The 21,130-nt window shown below is 37.7% G+C and overlaps 1 protein-coding gene across 1 annotated transcript; it reads left to right on the top strand.

The window, feature by feature from the left end:
• Window positions 1–13,777: 13,777 nt before the first annotated feature.
• On the top strand, window positions 13,778–14,329 carry LOC139194853 (uncharacterized). Its single transcript, XM_070819781.1, has one exon. It carries the CDS (start codon window positions 13,778–13,780, stop codon window positions 14,327–14,329), a length of 552 nt encoding a protein of 183 aa, XP_070675882.1.
• Window positions 14,330–21,130: the final 6,801 nt, after the last annotated feature.

Below are 21,130 nucleotides of genomic sequence, written 5' to 3'. Positions count from 1 at the left end.
ATGATATTGATCCTTCACATGTTAGGCGTCAAACTGGCAGTTTTGCAGAGCCATTTCAGAAACATGAACAGCTCTTCCCTGAAGATAAGGTGCTGAGGTGGAGATTTGCTTTGAATGAAGCTGGAAATTTGGCTGGTGGCAATCTTGAAAACAATGATGGGTAATTCCTTGCACAGTCTACTTTTTGACTTCCTCATATTGAAAAATTGGCGGACATGATCATTTTCCAATCACAGAGTTGATTAGTATTCAGTATGTCGTACATATATGATGGACATGTTGTCACTATTTGATTGCCATAGAGTCGGTATTTGATTTTGATAAGTTCAGCAATTGAAACTTACTTTTTATCATTCTAGTCGATCTACTTTCTTTTCCATACCCTTTTACATCTCTGCATTTACGAATGTCATGTGTTGGCTTCTCAAGGAGGGCTTATAATTTTTCATATGACACATTGCAATGAAAATAAGTGAGAATCTGCAAACGCTGATCTAACTATCAATGTGGACGAATTGAGCTAATCACATGGATCAACATAATTTGCCGTTGCATTTGTTTGAATGACTGTTTTCAGAAGTTGAACAATGTATTTATTGAAATCTTATTCGATTCCAAAATCTGTTATCATACTAATGAATAATGTGTTAGTTGAGTTAAATCCTGGAGTTACATTTACCTTTGTATTTTAACTGCTAGGTATGAAGGACAGTTTATATGGAAATTTGTTGACGACATCACTAGAAGACTGAACAACACACACCCAGATGTAGCCGCCAACCAAGTTGGAATAGATTCTCGTGTACAACCCATCAGCGATGAGTTTGATATTGGAGGATCAGATGCTGTTCGTGTTATTGGAATTTTGGTTATGGTTGGAACGGGTAAGACAACAGTTGCACAGGCCATTGTCAGCAGATTTTGGGCTGGTTTGTTATTGCTGTGCTTTGAAAAAAAACTGCTGTGAGAATAAGCGGCTGTGCTGTGAGAATAAGCGGATGTAAAATAAATCAACAGAGTGTTTGGTAAACTTTTTCGTAAAAGTGTTTTTGGAAAAAAAAAGCAGTCTGATAGTGAGTCTTTTCATTAAAAGAGCACTGTAGCTCCGTGTGCTTTGAAAAAAAGCCAGTTTTCCAAAGCTGCAAATAGCTGCTTCAGTTTTTTCCTTTAATTTCAGCTTATTCTCACAGCAGCTTCCAAAATAAGCCCTTTTTTTTTTAGTTTACCAAACACCTAAAACCCTCACAGCTTTTTTTCATGGGTGCTTTTTTTTTAAGCACCTCACTCCCAAACCACCCCTTCATCAAAACTTTGAAGGTAACTGTGTCCTTTCAAAAGTGAGGGAAGGGGATATGGTAAAATTGCAAAACAAACTTCTTCGTAATATCTTGAAATTAGCCAAAGTAAAGGTAAGTACTGTCTATCAAGGGACCAAGGAAATAGAAAGAAGACTTGGCAGCAAAAAGATACTTGTTGTAGTTGATGACGTTGATTGTGTGAAACAATTACAAGAGTTAGCTATAAAACATGACACATTTGGTCCAGGGAGTAGAATTATTGTAACAGCAAGAGACGAACACTAGCTAAAGATGCTTAAAGTGGATAATATATGTAAGACACAATTAATGAATAAAGAAGAAGCTCTTAAGCTCTTTTGTTGCCATGCCTTTCCTGATAGTGGTCCTCCTGATCCAGAATTTCATGAACTCTCTTGCAAACTTGTTGATTACTGCGGAGATCTGCCACTAGCACTTGAGATTTTAGGTTCTTCTTTGTGTACAAAACTCAAAAGTGAATGGAAAAGTGCCTTGCGTAAATTGAAAAGACGTCATAATATGCAAATTCACGAAAAGCTTAAAATAAGCTATGATGGGCTGATTGACAATGTCGTGAAGGATATAATCCTTGATATATCTTGTTTCTTTATTGGAATGAACCAGGACTATGTCATGACAATATTGCTTGTACAAGTCTTGCTCCACACGGTAAGAGATGGAGTGCGAGTAAAAATGGTTGCTTTTTTTATCCTGGAAATGTTTTTCCTTCGTGGTGTAGGGGTGTCGACCTTAAGGATGAATTAGTTGTGCCACTAAGGGGTGGTTTGGGAGTGAGGTGCTTAAAAAAAAAGCACCCATGAAAAAAAGCTGTGAGGGTTTTAGGTGTTTGGTAAACTGAAAATAAAGGCTTATTTTGAAAGCTGCTGTGAGAATAAGCTGAAATCAAAGGAAAAAGCTGAAACTGCTATTTGCAGCTTTGGAAAACTGGCTTTTTTCAAAGCACACGGAGTTACAGTGCTCCTTTAATGAAAAGACCCACTATCAGACTGCTTTTTTTTCCAAAAGCACTTTTACAAAAAAGTTTACCAAACACTCTGCTGATTTATTTCACAGCCGCTTATTCTCACAGCACAGCCATTTATTCTCATAGCAGCTTTTTTTCAAAGCACAGCAATACCAAACCAGCCCTAAGTTTATTTAAAGGCGTTGACTGTATGCATCATCTTCTCTTCAGATAACTCCCAATCTGGTGATTATCTTTGCATTTCGTGTTGTGGTTTCTACCCAGCGCAAGGAGTTTTATCTATTGAGTCATAATTTATCCTATTATATCTTCCAAATTATACAGCATAACTCAATTGTGATTCATATTGGTGTCCAGATGAGCATAATTCCCACTCTTTTGGCCTGAAATTATACACCAATAAAATTAGTTAGGTCACCATTTTGGTACATTCCACTCTTAGGTTTGCAAATTCTACAAGCTGAATATAAATGGATGTCTATTTTGACATATTGTCCAATGAACCTACTTCTCAGGATGAGTGGACATCAATGTTTTAAAAGGCAAAGGCGAAGCCAAAGCATTTCATCAATAGCTTCACCTAGACGATATTACAATAATTTTAGGTACTGATGAGAGGCTATCCCATAGGTGAAGTTATCGATCAAACGCCTTGGTTTCACCTTCACCTTTTAAAACAATCAAACAAACATACGTACCAAACAATCAAATTTTTTTTTTTCTAATGCACATCATAATGAACTTACAAAAACTAACACTTTGTTTGGATACAGTAAAATAAAACAGAATTTCACTTAAACTAGGGAATTAGGATGGGAAAGCAGTTTTCCCACGTTTGGCAACCCTGCTGCGAGAGAAACGGCAAATTCCACGGGAAAAAAAGGGGGAAATCGGGGATGAACAATCCCGAGTTTAATTTCCATCAAAATAGGTGGAATTTCACAATTCCAACAACGGAGAGAATCCCAAATCCATCGGATGGAAATCTTGCAGGCGGCAAATTTCATGATTAGGGTGCCAAACTGGGATGATTGGCGCCAAAGTTTACAATAAAAAGGGCTTCACTCTGTTATAACTCACCAATCTTAGAAGGGACGCTCGTGCTTCATCTTCTTCCTTCATTCTAGGTCAGCCTCTTCTCTCTTCTCTCTTCTTTCTTGAATTATTACGGTTCGAATTATTATAGTATAGTCTATCTCTGCGTATAGGTTCAAATCATCAAGTGTATTATGTTTAATGAGTTCTGGTGATACTCATATGCTTGGGTGTTTATTAATTGGGTATACATATTAGTTGCGTTGCTTCGTCTGCGAATATGTGGGCTATTGTCATGGATGCAGGGACTGGCTTCACAGTTGTGAATTTTGGTGATACTCATATGCTTGGGTGTTTATTAATTTTTTTTTCCAATTGAATTGTGTATTCGGTCTAACCTTATCTGGGAAACAACTCAAGTCAAGAATCAGATTATAATCGTCTTGTTAATTAGTTGAATTATGACCGAACCTACATTTAAAACGAAAACAGGTTTATTCCGTTTGAACCTTAAAACTCTCCATTTGAGAAGTTCTGCCTGTGCTTCTGACTTTGTTGTTAGCCCACTTTAAAATATCAGCATCCGTCATCTCCTTTCCTTGGGAGTGAGATCGTAGATTTCTCAAAAGTTGAAGCATATTAAACCTCATCAACTACCATAGGAACGCTGAAAAAAAGATGAAAACAAACTTTAGTATTTGATAACAAATTAGATTTAGCACATAACCAGTTACTCCAGTAGATCTGTTAAGCTCAAAAGCTAAGGGAAAATTACCAAGTATGAGTTTCTTGTTTCCCTGCACTATATCATTTCCAGCTATGTTCACTAGTGAGAATTCTTTGTTCATATATTCAAACAGGTATGGAACATACTGATGTTGTAGACATGCTAACGAGGTTAAAGCGAAAGCGTGCTATAAATGAAGAGGAAAATAGGAAAAAGAGGAAAATTATTGTCGGTACGATTATATATTTTATTGTCATTGTCATGCATTGGTATAGTAAAAGTGTTCTTCTTAAAGAACCTTCAAATGATTGGGATCAAGAAAGACAATCTTTCCTCGGCCGATTGTTTAATGGAAAAGATTCAACTTGCATTGAACAATTACGAGTTAGCAAGAGTGCATTTAAACGGTTATGTGAGATTTTACAAGGGATTGGTGGATTAGTTTGCACTAGACATGTGTCCATTGAAGAATTTGTTGCAATTTTTTTGCATATACTTGCCCACAACTTGAAGTTTAGAGTTGTCGGTTTACACTATTATCGTTCCAAGGAAACAATTAGTCGGCAATTTCACAATGTGTTGCATGCAATGATGAAAATAAGTCAAGCATATGTGAAATATCAACCATGCGTTATTAGTTAGAATAAAAGTACTGCATGTCAGGAAAGTTCATTCACATTTGCACGTGTGCTTTATTGGGATTTTTCTACTTCAATCAAGTTTATCATATTATTACAGACTCATCACATTATTGCAGCTATTAATTGTTGGAACTTTTACTTTGATTATATTGTCTTAGTGAATGCTAATACTCTGATTCTTGATATGCTAGTGATATGCTTGATAGCTGTGATTGATTCTTTAGCAAGGATGTTTACATAAATACTTTCATTAGATTGTGCTGTGAATGCTAATACTCTGGTTGTTGGTCAACTCTGCTTTCTGGTTGTTGGTTTTGACATCTGCTTTCTGATTTGTAGTCATCTGCTTTCTGCTTTCTGGTTCAAAAGATGTGGAAGAAAATTTGGTGGTCTTTGTGTTAGGTATAGGATTAAAAAGAATTTGGAAGTGAGATGCTTAATGGCATTTGTGCTGCATTATCAACCTTGGTGTTGTTTATTAGGTTGGTGAAAGTAATAGTACAAATAATATTGAACATAGCAGTAACCTGTTTCCTTTCCCTTTTGATAGTTGCTTATACCAAGGTTAGGGATATATGGAATCAGCTCGGGAGTTGTTTGAGGGGTTGCCTGTAAAAGATATGGGTGTCATATTTTCTTAAGTAAAATTAGAGTGTAACTATATGCACTCTGTGGAATAACTGCCGAAGACGAAATTTAGTCTGTTTCTGGCATCAATGGTTACTGCAGAATCATTTTTCGTGCACCAACTAGTTTGAGCAATTCTTGAAAGAACCAAACATTCAAGCATTAATATGGCAGCTCCTGCCACCAATTAAATTTTGTGTTTTCAATAGATCAAGCACTGTGGCAACTTATTTCCCAGTTACGTATAGCAGTTGCCTTATTTTCCTTTTACCCATCTCCTTTGGCTTTCCTCTTGGCAGTCATATGAAAGCTCTTGATATCAATCCAAACGACAAATGGATAAGTGTAAGCAAGCACTCACAGACTAGACCTAGCTTGCCTTCATACCTTATTTTACTTTTCCCTTTGCGTCTGTAGTTCTGTTTCCTTTTGATAATGCTCGCAACATATTATGTTTCAAATGGCCATCTCCACAGATATATATCCTTTTCTAATTTTTTTTCTGCAATCGAATAATCTGATACGGTGATTGGTGTATTTCGTATGAGGGAGTGATAGATTTATAACCATTTTAACTTTTGATTCAAATTTGTATTCCTCTATTTAATACAAATTCTAGAGAATATCCAAACAATGAAATTTGGAATTCCCGTCATTTTGTAATTTCTATGTATCCAACATCCAAACGATGAAATTCATTTAACGGGAATTTAATTACTGTCAATTGTAATTCCCGTCATTTAAAATTCTGTGATAATTTAGAAATTCTCCATCCAAACATAGTGTAAAGGTGTATAGTCGATTTGGATTTTAGATGATTTTAATAGACTTTTTAAAAGACTTTTTTAAGTGACATGTTTCAAAAAAAAAAATAATAATACACTCTACAATTCTTATATGGATTATGATAGATTTATATGGATTTCAATGGATTTGTATGGATTCTTTCATGGAATTCTTAGGATATTTAAATTCTCTTTCAGTAACACTATGTGTTTCAGATTTGAGAAATACGATATTGTAGGAAGAATGTTTGACAATGTCATAGTATATTGTATTTGGTTTGCAATCACATGCCTGCATTTCACGAATTAAATCCAAGGCTTCTTCATGCCGGTTATTCTGAATCGGAGCTGAAATCACAGCATTCCAAGTACTTAACTTTGGCTTCTTATTATCTCGAAGAACATCCATGGCTTTGTCAACAAACCCGTGAAGCATGTACCCGAAACTAATGAGCCATAAGTGACCTCATCCTTTTCACTCATCTCACTGCATAATTCGTGAGCACCCAAGCTACCACATCTTGTATTACAAAGAAAAACACACGTCTCGATCTGATACTCATTCACAAACTGATGAACTTCCATACCGAGCATAAGGTCATTTGACCGTAAACATGCCTGCAAGAAACTTATCAGTGTCAACCCAACATGCCTAAACATAACATCTCCCTGTACAACTCTTTACACTCCTCATTATACCCGGCCTGAGAAGGCTCCAAAAGCATCTTATTCCACGACAGAATATCTCATTCTGGCATCCTATCAAATAAAGCTATCGCCAAACCAACCTCATCACATCTCGAGTAGTAAGTAATTAAAGAATTAACAACAAAAACATCCGAATCAAACCCAAGACGCAGAACAAAACAATGAACCTCCTTAGCCAATTTTGAACCCGGAAGCAAAGCGCCCAGAGCCTTCAACACACACGTCACGGTAAACTTCGGGCACGCTTGATCCGAACATGAAGATACCATAGCCGGAAACAGCTTCAGGGTGTCGACGTGCGCATTGTTAAGGGAATACCAATGAGCATGGCGTTCCAAGAGAAGGCGTTTTGGTGGGGAATTTGGTCGAACACCTTGCGGGCATACTTGAAGTTACTGGATTTGGAGAAGAAATATATGAGCTTTGAGGCCAGCAAGTTGCCGGGTGTGACGGAGAAGAGGACAAGGCGGACGTGGAGCTGCTTGGCCGGACCAACCAGGCGGCGCACCGTACATTGTTGGATGAGGTGGCCATAAGCTCTGCAGTCGAGCCCGTCGAGTCCATGGAGATTTTGAAGGGCTCGTTGGACGTTTGGTGGCCGAGATTTGAATGTTCAATGGCTTTGTTGACAACATTCATTTGTTTTTTCTCACAAAAGCCCCATGGAGGTTTTGAAGGCCTCTTTGTTCCGACCTTAGCCGCCGCAATTGGATTTGGAAATCGGTTGGATTCTTGGTATTTGGTATTTATAGTACCCAGACTTAAATCCATCAATATTCTTTGCCTATTAATATTCTTGCAATCTTTAGCATTTTCACTAAATCTAGACATTTATAGACTTTTTTTACTTTTATTTTTAATTTTTAATTGGCTACCTCTGATTTCGATTTAAAATCCTTTTGAATCCTTATTTATATGGATGCAAATTTCCGTCATTTCTTCCTTTAATGAAAATGCACATACAAAATAATAACACATTCGATTAAGGCCAAAAGTCTTACGCGTCCATGATGAATGGGGGGGGGAGAGCTTTGGCTGAAGAATCTTTGATGTCAAAGTTAGAATTCTGAAAAAAAAAATGTGTTTTAGGAGTTTGTGGGTAGCAAATAACTTAGCATTTTAGTGGGATAAGAGGGGTATTTATAGGAGAGTGGTTGGCCCTTTGGGTGGAGAGTGGCCGACCATATTTGGTGATAATGGGTGAATAATTGCCAGATATGATATAAATTCAATTGGATTCAATTGTCAACTGTTCCTATCGGAATTGGAAATAGGATTGACTATGGATTCGAGCCATAACACATGGTTTCAGAAAATCGTACAATTTAAGTTTTGAGAGTTACATTTTGAATAAAATCAAAAAACATTCAACAAGAGATCGTAACAAACGATTTCGTGTACTTGTCATTTGTTTTCTGCTATAAAATTACTCGTGTACTTTTTCTATGAATAAAAACCTTTAATATTAGTAAAACAGTGTACAATATAACTTTGATAATTTGTTTCCTTCGATATTGTATAAGTTCAGTTCAGTGTGAATGTCCTACAGAAAAGTAGGAAGTTAACAAGATAACTTTGATGACCATGAATATTGTGAATGAACATGTTGTTACAAACTCAGTGTCCCCTATAGAGGTATTGCCTTGTATGCTATCCTGTTTAAATACACAAAAAAATAGTATCAAATCCTCGTTTATTTACAAAGAATCTTACACCTCAATTATTTGTTAACAACCATACAACTCAATATCAATAGGCAGAGTAGTACATGCTAACAAACCTGCGATGCATTTTCAGGTCCAACCTCCAAAATATTTTGTCGCTTTCCAATGTTCATTTCAAGGGACATAACCAAACCTTCTCTAAGACGATCAATGGCTGGATTTGTAACCTGCAAAGAAGAAAATGAATAACCAATGGAAGAAAAAAAAAAAAAAAGAATATGAAATTAACATTAGAAAAAAAAAAACTATTACTTGCAAACGATCCTCAATAAAAATAAATAAATCAATAACTATAACATCAAAAACATAATTATTCATTATCCACAATAAAGAATGCATAATAAAGAACTATCACACCAAAAAAAATGAAAGTGAAATGAACAGAAACTCTAAGTTTCTCACAATTTTCATGAAAGACAATAAACTTTCATGAGATCAGTCTCTCTTTCTTGCTCGGTCCTCATGACAACTGAAAAGATGGACAGCTATCCCGCACCACCGATGAAACATAGTTGAGGCCATAAGGGTCATGCACCCCCCTTCCTCCCCACACCCAAGGTTTCATAGTTCCCTTGACACCATAGCCATGGGATAATTGTATTTCACAAATGCTACTCATACAAAACTTTCATACAGTACATAAATTGGGAAGAATCAACCTTGTGACAACTTAATTTCTGGCATTATACTGACTAATATGCAGTAAACTTCATATATGGTTTACTTTGAGAATAAATATTTCGTGTAACAATCGTCCAGCTTCAATTAAACACATACTCTCCCATGCATTTGAATGTACACATAGAAACTAAATAACCGCCACTTGTGTATTAAAAACCCTACTATTGGTGTATTAAATATAAATGCTCACTTTTTGTATCTTTCACCCAAAGATACACACGTAACCACACGTATGTTTCATCGGATTACCAAAAATATTATGAATTAATCAAATAAACACACCAAAACTAGCAATGAAGGATATCACCTGAACAAAATCCAAAACTCTTTTACAATCCTTATCGACTATAAGTATATGCTCTGTTATTCTCATGCTTTGAGCAAATTTGTTCTTTTAAATAATCTTAAGCATTTTTAACACGTGTTTCCTTCTCTTTTTTCCTTGATGACTCCATAAAATAATCTTAAGTTTCATCACTACTACAGTGTCGCACTTGCTGTGGACAGTCCTGAATTGTTCAATCGGATTGTAGAAGCATTTTCGTCCAAGGTTGTCATGAAATTTGTAATTTTGCTTTGGGGGGAGAAGTCAAGCCTGGGTCGAGAGAGTCGTAAGAGTATGCTCGACTTTAATGATGCCCGTGCAGGGATGAAACCAAAGATTTGTATGAAGTGGGGCATCCTCATACAACAAAGTTACAATTATAAGGCTAAAAAATTTACTAAACAAACACTTATATATTAATCTATAATGTTTTTCATACAAAACACTATCATTGTTGGCGAAATCAGTCATATTGATACTAGGAGAAATGCTAAAGAGACTCTCTCAAAGTGGGACTCTCCGCCACCTCATGTTTTTGGCGCACTTTTTAATAATGTTGGTATGGGGATTGTGCTAAAAATATGAGGTGACGGAAAGTCCATGGAGAGGTCCATTTTTGGAAGAGCGTCCTTAGCATTTCTCTTGATGCCAATTAACATATAGGGTTTAATTTTTATTTTAATTAGGGTTGGTCATTGAGATGCAAAATTGTACAATTTTTCTGCACCCACACACACACAAGAGTGGGGGCATCCGCCCCCTCTAGGCCTATAGTGCCTTCGTCCCTGCCCGTATGTCATCCCTCTGTCTTTGCTAGCAGTTTCTTTTTTGCTTTAAGATAGTACCAAAGATCTAGGATGCTAGGGCTTCAGTAACCTTAGTTTAAACAGTCTATTAGGAGACCTCGTATTCAGTCTATTACTAATTTCATGCCAGTAATCAGATTATAGAGTTTCTCAGAGAAAAACAAACCCAAAAATCAACAAAACCCTAGCAGCAAAGAAACTGATGAACAGCCGTAGGGATCCTTGTGATCCCTAAAAGATGAATATGAATATAGAAGTTTAAATAACGCAGCAAATGCAAGATTAAATAATTATCGATGTCGTCGAAATCACTAAAATAATGAAAACTATGAAGTCATACCTCATGTAAAACTTCCGAAACATAGATTTCGTGTTCCATTTGTCCAAATCAATTTTTCTCAATCAACATGTTTGTAGTTTCATTGGTTAGGGTTTTGTTCAACAATGGAGGGTGAAAGAGTTTTGATAGTTGAGAAGATAAATAATACGCTAAAAGTGATTTGGGGTGTATTTAGAAATATTTTTTTTTAAACCTAATAAGGTCAAAATTGTCATTGTATAGTGGGGTAAAAAAGTCATTTAATATTAAATTTTAATGTGGGGTACATTCAACATTTTGTGAGGTGCTAATAAAAAAAGTCATATCTTATTCCTTTTTAAATTTGAATTACTGTGCAAGGCAAGTAAACCTAGCAATCGGAAACATCATCACATAAAAATAGAGAAATATATATTAACGAAGCAGAAGCTATGGTCATTGTGAAGGAACCAGAAGGCCACGGTGGCATGATCAAGATCGTCATTGTGGTTGCATGAGCAGATAATCTCTCTTTCGTTCTTAGTTCCGGCATTTATGTGTTATTGCATCATATTTTGCTTTACTATTTAGCATGTGAGTTTGTTCGTTTATGTACCATATATTGGCTTTGAGTTATTTTGTTTTTTGTGGTTATACTAGTGAAAACTATGAAATAACCTTAATCTTATCTGTATCCAATAATTCAAAATTTTGGAAGTGATTATGGTTTCTTTCAAGAGTTTTGAATTTTTGGACTTGGGTTATATTGTTATTTCAGTATCTGTGATGGAGATGTGATTTCATGTAAGGGAAGGTAATTCGATAACAGCACAATATTTTTATATATGTGAGAAATCCATTTTCTTGTCATTTTTTCAGAGAAGAAATGTGATTAGTGGAGCGAAATATTAGAGGGACAAATAAATGGGTGATCTAAGCATGAGGGCTGCTGATGCTATATATATCAGTGGTGATGGTGAACTCAATGAACAGATCTTATTTTGGCAATGCTAACTTGGTGTTTGTAGGGTTGATGGTGATGGTGAGATGTGTTTTATACCAGCTAGTAGATGGTGTTTTAGTGGTTGCATTGAGATTCTACCTTAAGCCTAACTTGCTCTTGCATTCTCTTTCTCACAAAGGATGAAATAGATCCTCTATATTTTGTTCTATATACCGAACTATCGACTATGCTGATCTCTGATAGGATAGCAGATTGAACTCATATATTTATCACTTGTTTTTACTTGAAATATTTGTTTTTTCCTTAATTCTGAAATACTATTAAAATTGTTTATTCAACATCCGGAAAATCTAATGCAATTGCAATGCTTTAGTTGTGCGTAAATCATTTTTGCCAGTCCACGTTTGGTATGTGGTCCTAATGCAAAAATACATTGTTGCACTTTATTAGAATTAGACTAAAAATTGTTAGGTTCGCTTGATGTAGATGATGAAAAATAAATGAAATTTCAGATCGAGCAATATTTTCAGTTCTATTTGCTATTTTTGATTCAGAATTTGATTTTGGTTGTGCTTATTTCACTCTTTTACTAGTTGCGTAATGTAGGAAAGGATGAATATGGTTGGAGTTGGGTTGATGAACATTCCATTCCCCTTATTTGTCCCTACTACCACTATCTTTACCATCTTCTCACAGTTTTATCGCTAAATTGAATGGTAAACTGTAACGCTATCTAGTAAACCTAAAAAACATGTGCTCAATTGCACATTGACTGGACATGATTTTGTTGCTAATATGATTGAACAATCCCATTACTGGAAACGGAAGCAAAAGATATGAACACTGCTTTTATCTACTAATAAGTCGAAGACTTAAGAATGAAAAGCAACATTGCTAATGCAATAGCCGTGACAATGGCATATTGGCAATGCATACAATGCTAATTTGGTATTGGCAGTGTGAGAGTCAAGGATGGAGATGTGATTTTGCAGCTGTTGGTGTTACCTTGGTTGTAAATGAGTCGGTTGTAGTTTTTTGCCTATTTTTTGACGACGTTTTTGTACACTTTTCTTTATGAAGGATGAAAACACAGTTATTTCTCAAACTTCAGGCGTAGCAGACTATGTAAGATGAAGTACCCATAAGTTTTCTCACCAAAAAGAAACGGGTATATAATTGGATCGCTCGTTATAAACACCTTGAACATTTTTTATTTTGCCCTGAAATTTTCCATTATCTAAGTGTCATTTTATGTACTCGTGCTTTTACTGTTGTTAATTTTGTGTCCTTGTTATAGTGTGGATGAGGGACCCTAAATTATTATGAAACTTTAGACTCAATTGTTAAAAATACATTATGGGAACACTATGACTCCAAACTACTCAAGCACTACAAAACTACTACTTGAACATTATAAATGCACTACGTAAACACTTTTCCTACCAAATGTATTGCATCTAGTCATTTTTTAAGTTCCTATATCCGTATTTTGTAGTGCATTCCTACCAAATTAGGCTTAAATTCCATGCAACTTTAAGTCCCTCTTCCAAACGCCTTTAACTGGTATATCGAACATTTCCGCTGCAACTCTAGTAGTTGCAAGGGAGAGGTAAAGTATCTAATTATGCACCAAGTAAAAACTCTCTCCTTTTCCATAATGAAAAGTTTATTTCCCTCCAAACAAACAGTCGAAATAGGAATACTGGTGCATGCATTCAATCCTGTTGGAATTAAATAGAATTTGGTTTTGATCGAATGGTTGAGAAGGAAGAAACCAACAGTTAAGTGAATGCTTAGTCTCATAGGACAAGTGTATGCTTTAGATTACTGTTTGTGAATCAAGGGCTGATATTGCTCTAGAGTAGCTTGTAAGACGAAAGTCCAATGTGTTGATATAAAATGAAAATATATGTGCTTGCTCCAGAGAGAGAGCACTGCACATTCCTCTGAAATTCCTAATTCTTGTTCCTTGTCAATTTCCAGAAATACATCATACCAACTACAAATTAACACACAAGAATTTATCATGGTATCAGAGTATAGGTTCTGATCAATTTCAGGACTGGGCGTTTTGTGTGCTTCATATCTCTGAAAAGAAAAGGGGAAAAACAAACCCAGGTTTTGAAAAACCTCATCTGTTCTTACAAAGTCTCACATGGCTACCTCGAGCAATGGAGGAGATCTGAGGGCTCCTATCTTTAATGGGTCCAACTATGATTTTTGGTCCATCAAGAAGAAGACCATATTCAAATCACATGATCTCTGGAATTTGGTGGACAAGGGTTTTGAAATCGCAGAAACTGAAGATGAGTCTAACGATGAAGATCAACAGTCTGTGAAGAAAATGTCAATGAAGGTTAATGAAACCAGAGATGCAAAAGCTCTTAGTGTCATTCAAGGGGCAGTGTCTGATGAGATTTTTCCTCGAATCTCAAACTTTGAAACCTCAAAGGCTGCGTGGGATGTTCATCAACAAGAATTTCGTGGTGATAAAAAGGTTAGATCTGTCAAACTACAATGTTTAAGGAGAGATTTTGAGTACACTAGGATGAATGATGGTGAAGCTCTATCTGTTTATTTAACAAGAATGACTGACATTGTGAACCAAATGAAAACTCTTGGTGAAGAACTGTCAAACCAAAGATTAGTGCAGAAGATACTTATTATAGCTTGCCTAAATCCTATGATTCCATCGCATCTATTATAGAAGAAACTAAGGACCTTGACTCCATTGAGGTTCAGGATGTGATTGGTACATTGAAAGGCTATGAGCAGAGGTTAAACATGCACTCTGAAAACTTAGCTGAAAAGGCTTTTGCTAGCCTAAGTGTGGCTGAGGGAGATAGCAGTTACAAGGCTCAGGGGAACAACTCAAATCAAAAGAAATTCTGGAAAGGAAAAGGGAAGAAAGTTTTTGTAGGTGAAGCTTTAGTGTTGAAGTTTTTGTATTGAAGCTTTGTAGGTGAAGCTTTGGAGTTGAAGCTTTTGTTAGGTACCATGAATTGATTTTGCTTCACACTTTCTTGATCAAGAGTGTTTGAAGCTTTTGAGAATTGCAGTTGCCCTCTATTTGTTGAAGCTTTGTAGGTGAAGCTTTGAGGTTGAAGCTTTGTTAGGTACCATGAATTGATTTTGCTTCACACTAGCTTGATCAAGAGTGTGTGAAGCTTTTGAGAATTGTAGTTGCCCTCCATTTGTTGAAGCTTTTGTAGGTGAAGCTTTGAGGTTGAAGCTTTGTTGGGTACCATGAACTGATTTTGCTTCACACTATCTTGATCAAGAGTGTGTGAAGCTTTTGAGAATTGTAGTTGCCCTCCATTTGTTGAAGCTTTTGTGGTGAAGCTTTTGTGTTGAAGCTTTGTAGGTGAAGCTTTGAGGTTGAAGCTTTGTTGGGTACCATGAATTGATTTTGCTTCACACTATCTTGATCAAGAATGTGTGAAGCTTTTGAGAATTGTAGTTGCCCTCCATTTGTTGAAGCTTTTGTGGTGACGCTTTTGTGTTGAAGCTTTGTAGGGTACCATGAATTGATTTTGCTTCACACTATCTTGATCAAGAGTGTGTGAAGCTTTTGAGAATTGTAGTTGCCCTCCATTTGTTGAAGTTGTTGAATTTCCCAATTTCCTCTTTTTTTTTTCTTTTTTTTTTTTTTTTTTGGGAAAACTAGAAATTTTAAAATGTGGGAGAGACAACATATACAAATTTTTCTTCCACATTGTTGAGCAAGAGATTGTGATGCAAGCCACACCTTGTAGTAGTCGAAGGTTTGGATGAACCATATAAATTGAATTTGCTTTGAACAGTCTTGATCAAGAGTGTGTGAAGCTTTCTACGAGTTGTAGTGTTTGCATTGTTACAAAGGAGAAATGTCTGAAGCAGATGCAAAAGGGCTGAAGAGTTTGATCTTCGTATACCATGCACTGAATCCATTGTTGGCTTGCAATAAGACTTTGTTGGTGACTATAACTCTTGTTAGGCATAAGTGCTCCCCTAGTTGACTTGTAAAGCTTGAGGGTTTTTGATTATTTGTGAATGCTAGGAGTTACATGTACAAGTTGTACCACTCGTCTTCTGGTTGGTGGAATGAATGGTGAGTTGCTTTCATCACTTGGTTGGTGGTACAAGGTGAGTTCCTTCATCACCTTTCATCACATTTCATCACCTGGTTAGTGGCACGAAGATGAGTTCCTTCTTCACCTGGTTGGTGGCATGAGTGGCAAGTTGCCAAATGATATTAGAGTACGGGTTTACATTTCATCACCTGGTTGGTGGCATAAAGGAGAGTACAGGTTGTAAATTTCATCACCTGGTTGGTGGGATGAAGATGAGTTCCTTCTTCACCTGGTTGGTGGCATGAGTGGCAAGTTGTCAAATGATATTAGAGTATGAGTTATACATTTCATCACCTGGTTGGTGGCATGAAGGAGAGTACGGGTTGTACATTTCATCACCTGATTGGTGGTATGAAGATGAGTTCGTTCTTCACATTTCATCATCTAGTTGGTGAGAATAAGGGCAAGGTGTCGAGGCACATTGTAGTAAGTGTCCAATGACACAAAGTATGTTGAACCCTTTCGAAGCACAGTTGGCTTATGTATGGATGTGTTGGAATGTATGATGTTTATGTATGAATGTGTTGGAATGTATGATGTTTATGTTGATTGACATGAGTGATGCTTATGAATGTTTTGCTATTCTTTCGATATGTGAACCATGTTGGTTGTAACACTTAGTATCACATACTTTGTGTCAAAGTACGCATGTTGAAGCTCTGAGTTGGAGTATAGGGGTAGGTCAGCATAGACCAAGTGCTCTAGTGCTAAGAATGCAAAAGACTCAGAAGAAGTTGTCTGAATTCCCTCTTCTTTAAATATTTGCCGAATGGCTTTTGTGACAAGAGATCTCAATCATTTGTAATGTGTATGCCTTCTTATAATAGCATTTCCTTCAATACCTATTCCTCCACTTTGAAAGAGTGAGGCTTGGCCCCATAGTCATAATAGTCGACGGTACGTTCACCCCTGGTTGTCTTGATACGAATTTTTATCCCTCTTGTTGTAATGGGCTTGCTGAGAGTAAAAATCATTCCTCTTACCAATAGACAAATACGTTTGGTGACTTAGCGAGTAGCTAAATGAGGCAAGAGATGATGCAATGGGTGTCTGAATGGCCAAGATCTCCTCACTTGGTAAAACTTGACTTCCACTTCCCACTTGTTGATAGGGGTTAACCATATGGGGGTTCCCTTGGTATGTCCTTGCTTCGGCGAATGTGTGGTTGTAAGCATGTGCCATCACCTCAGAGTAAGTCTTCCAAGTGTTGGCATTGATCATGTACTTGAAGAAACAATCACGTAGGCCTGCCGTGTAGGCTTTGAGGGCGGTCTTGTCATCTGCCTCAGCGCAGCGAAGATACTCATGGCTGAAGCGACCGGCATACTCTCGTAGTGACTCGTCCGGCTTATGGCGAATAGTGTACAAGTCATATGCAGAATGTAAGTGATCGGTCTGGAAGATGTGTTGAGAGACAAACAGTTTCCTTTGTTCCTTAAATGAGTCTACTGTCTTGGGTGGAAGACAACAATACCAATTTAGAGCTCCGCCAGAGAGGGTGGAAAGGAAGAGAAGACATCGCTCTTCATCGATGTGCATCCGATATGCCATGGTGGACTCAAAGAGGTTAAGGTGTTCAATCGGGTCCTCCCTTCCAATGTAGAGTTGTAAACCAAGCTTTTGTTTTATCTTCATTTGAAGGGGGGTGTCAAGGATCCTCCTTGTGAGAGGGCCAAGCGTGGGTTGGTTCCAGTCAGGTATCTCGGCCTTACGTTTAGCCTTCAACTTGTTTACTTCCTCAATGAGCTGTAGGACAAGGGGGTCTTAAGTGGAGTCATGTACCACTGGAATTTTCTTCCGTAAGTCTTCATCATCTCTCGGAAGTAGGAAAGTTTGAGCAAGAGCGTGTGATTTTTCCTTGGACTCGCCGTACTGACTTCTAGGGCGAGTCTGTCAGAATACCTCTGAGTCCCCTGTACATTCATGTTCCTCTGGGACCTATCGTTCCTTCCTTAGATGGGCAGCTGGCTTGGCTCGTGGGAGGGAACCGAGTCTTTCAGAAACCCTTGGGTCATTGATCTTCGAGCTTATGTGGAAAAGATTCTCTCGACGTTGCTTAAGGAAGTCTCGGCAGTCACGATAAACGACTTTCGATCATTCCAACCCTTCTGCAATGAGCTGTTTTCCTCCACTTCTTCTGCTTCGGGTTGAAGCAGCTGGGTTGAGAGAAGTCTCATGTTGATCAATGTTTTGATGATTAGCTCGCTCCTCATCAGGGATACCCATGTCGAAGGAATGTGACCCTCCGTGTTGGGGGGGCACCCAGATGATGGTTGATGTTCGCAGGGGCAACAAGCTCGCATGTTTGAGTACGCCTAGTTTCATGGAACGTCTCGAAGAGCTTTTCATAATTGTTCTTGGAGGATCTCATTCTTTATTGCTATCTTGTTGTTCTGAGCCTCCAGCTCATCGACTTTAACTTGAAGAGTATGCTTCTTTCCTTCCTTCTTTCATTGCTTCGCACTAGGTGCAAAAGGGGTGTCATTCTGTGTGCCATGGCTTCCTCCGCTCCCCATGTTGGAGAAGGATGCCTGGTCAAAAGAGAGTGTACGAATGGTGGAAACCAGCTTGACAAAGCTGAAGAAAGTGGGAATAAGTGTCGTTCCCACAGACGACGCCAAATGTTGATGCACAAAATCAGTGGGGACTTTGGTACAACAGAAAGTGTTAAGTTTGTGACCTTCGCTAGATTGCTCAGGTCACTAGTGTGGATAAGTATGCAAATTGATAGAGACAGGGAAACAAACACAAGATGTACGTGGTTCACCCAGATTGGCTATGTCCACTGAGTAGATGAGTTCTCATTAATTGTGAAGGGTTTACACAAGTACATAGGTTCAAGCTCTCCTTTAGTGAGTACTAGTGAATGATTTAGTACAAATAACATTAGGGATTATTGTGGGAGAATGATCTCCTTTTATAGAAGAGAGTTTCTAGCTTTGTTCTGGCCTTGACACGTGTCATGCTGGGATTGGCCTTTGATGTTAACATGTGTCGCCCTGTGATTGGCCTCTTGGTGTTAACACGTGTTGCGCTGTGATTGGCCTCTTGGTTGGAGGGAAACTCTTCTGGGTCCTTGACGGTATAACGTTGACCGGTGTTTGGTAGTTTCGGGATTGATCAAGTATGGTACAAACATATAATTTTCCCAGAAATAGAATATAAACATATGCATAAATATATATGTAAATATCTCAATTCAAATCTTGCTTCACATAATCATATTTAAGTATGTCATGCCAAAACATAGAAATAGAATAAGTAACTCAGGTGAGAATAAATTCATGGAAAATAACATATTAGTCGGAACCCCTGCATAAGTTTGTACGGCTGAATTCATAGCTCATTATTCAATCTAGCCGGAGTCACTACAATGACCTATGCGGCACTACACTGCACATAAGTCGGAACCACTAAAAGGAGTCTGTACTACAAGACTGGGTGTAATATAATTATGCTCAATACCACGCTCTCATGATAGTTGGGCGATAAATCGCTAGTCCCCTACAAGTCGGAACCACCTATGATGGTCTGTACGACAAGACTGTGCACCTAAATTGGATCCAATGTGAGCATATGGTGCGGGAGGTGACATTATAATAACAGGCCTGTGTCATATATTTGGCTAAATCACAATCACCCTAGGTGCAGGTTTATGAGCTCAATGTTTCTCAATCACAACTTTAATCACATTCATAATTCATAACTCACCTGAGCTTACCTGAGCATCCACAGCACCACAATTATATATTATACATCATATACCAATTCATATACAGAATATAAATTTATATGCATGGCATTTCAAGGCATACTTTCATTTAAATGCATTTTCTGGAAAAAAATATCAAGTATATAAGTATATACTAACAATCAAAAGCCCACTCACTGGTATGTAGAAAGGTCGTAGCCCCGAGTCGCCCTTGACTGCGCTCGTCCTCGAGATAAGTCTCCCCTATATACGAAACAACTATAAAAACGTTAATTTAAAGCACATAACCAATACAAGCTAATAACTTCTCATACATTGCTCAAATGGGATGTTTGAATATACCAACGTGATCTACACAACCTCACGAACATCCCCATATTTTTAGAAAAACATTTCGACGTCCCACGCGCCGCCACGTGCCGACCAAGGCACGGCTAGACGCGCCGCCCATGCGCGGGCATGTGCCAGGCACATTGACGGCGGCAGTTAACATCGTCAGGAATATTTCGTCCAAAATTAAGCATATACCGTTAATTATTAACGGCATCATCTAACGCCGTTAGCATATTCCGTCAAAACTGACTGAATATGCCTTCATCTTCTCCGACGAGTCGCCGGACGCCGGTGACTTCGCCTATTTCTGGGTTTTATTTCAAAACCTTATATCTCTCTCAATTTAACACCAAACTTCATGAAACTTGAACCATTTTGAAGATCTCACCAAGACGAACAAAATCATACCTGAGTCGAGCCCTGAAACCACCGGAAAAAAGCCTCGATATTCAGGCAATTCTTAAAACTCGTCGTTCTCGATAATTCGACGTCCAAATTCTTCCAACGAACCACTCCGATCCTCGTGAGGACCTCCTTAAGCTACCTATAAGCTTGAAATCCCCAAAAACACACGATTTTACGATTGCATGAATAGTGACATAAATCGGGTTAGGGTTTTCACGAGTTTTCGAAGAAGTTCTTACCTAAAAATGGTACCATTCAACTCGTATGAACCTCAGGAACACAATGGTGCCCTCTGAACCCTCGATCTGCGCGTGAAAGGTTGGTTTTGAAGTTCGTCCGTACGTTTTGTACGGATTTTCTGAAAAATCCGAGAGGAAGGAGAGAGAGAATGCACGGGAGAGAGAGAGAGAGGAAGAGTTTGTGTGTGTATGTGAGTAGTCCACGTGGGTCACCAACCAAAACCACAAAAACTAAGTTCTAATTTGGTCCAAAAATTAAGGAAAAATATAAGTTTGGACCACCACTAACATGCATAATACACACCACAACACTCACGTCCAAGGGTAAAATAGTCAACTCACGTCATCGATAATTTATTTCGGGACGGGCTATGACATTTATAGACTCTTTTTTTTAATTTTAATTGGCTACCTCTGATTTGGATTTAAAATCCTCTTGAATCCTTATTTTTGTGGATGCAAATTTCCGCCATTTTTTCTTTTGACGAAAATGCACCTGCAAAATAATAACACCTTCGATTAAGGCTAAAAGCCTTACGCGCCCATGATGAATGGGGGGAGGGCTTTGGCCGAAGAATCTTTGATGCCAAAATTAGAATTTTGAAAATAATGTGTTTTAGGAGTTTGTGGATAGCAAATGACTTAGCATTTTAGTGGGATAAGAGAGGTATTTATAGAAGAGTGATTGGCCCTTTAGGTGGAGAGTG

This window comes from Malus domestica, chromosome 03 (assembly GCF_042453785.1).
Source record: "Malus domestica chromosome 03, GDT2T_hap1".
NCBI classification, from domain to species: Eukaryota; Viridiplantae; Streptophyta; class Magnoliopsida; order Rosales; family Rosaceae; genus Malus; species Malus domestica.
Note: the sequence above shows the minus strand (reverse complement) of the source record. Positions and strands in the feature narration are given on the sequence as shown.

Coding starts and splice junctions, on each gene's coding strand:
- LOC139194853 (XM_070819781.1), top strand. CDS start 13,778: ATGGCTACCTCGAGCAATGGAGGAGATCTGAGGGCTCCTATCTTTAAT.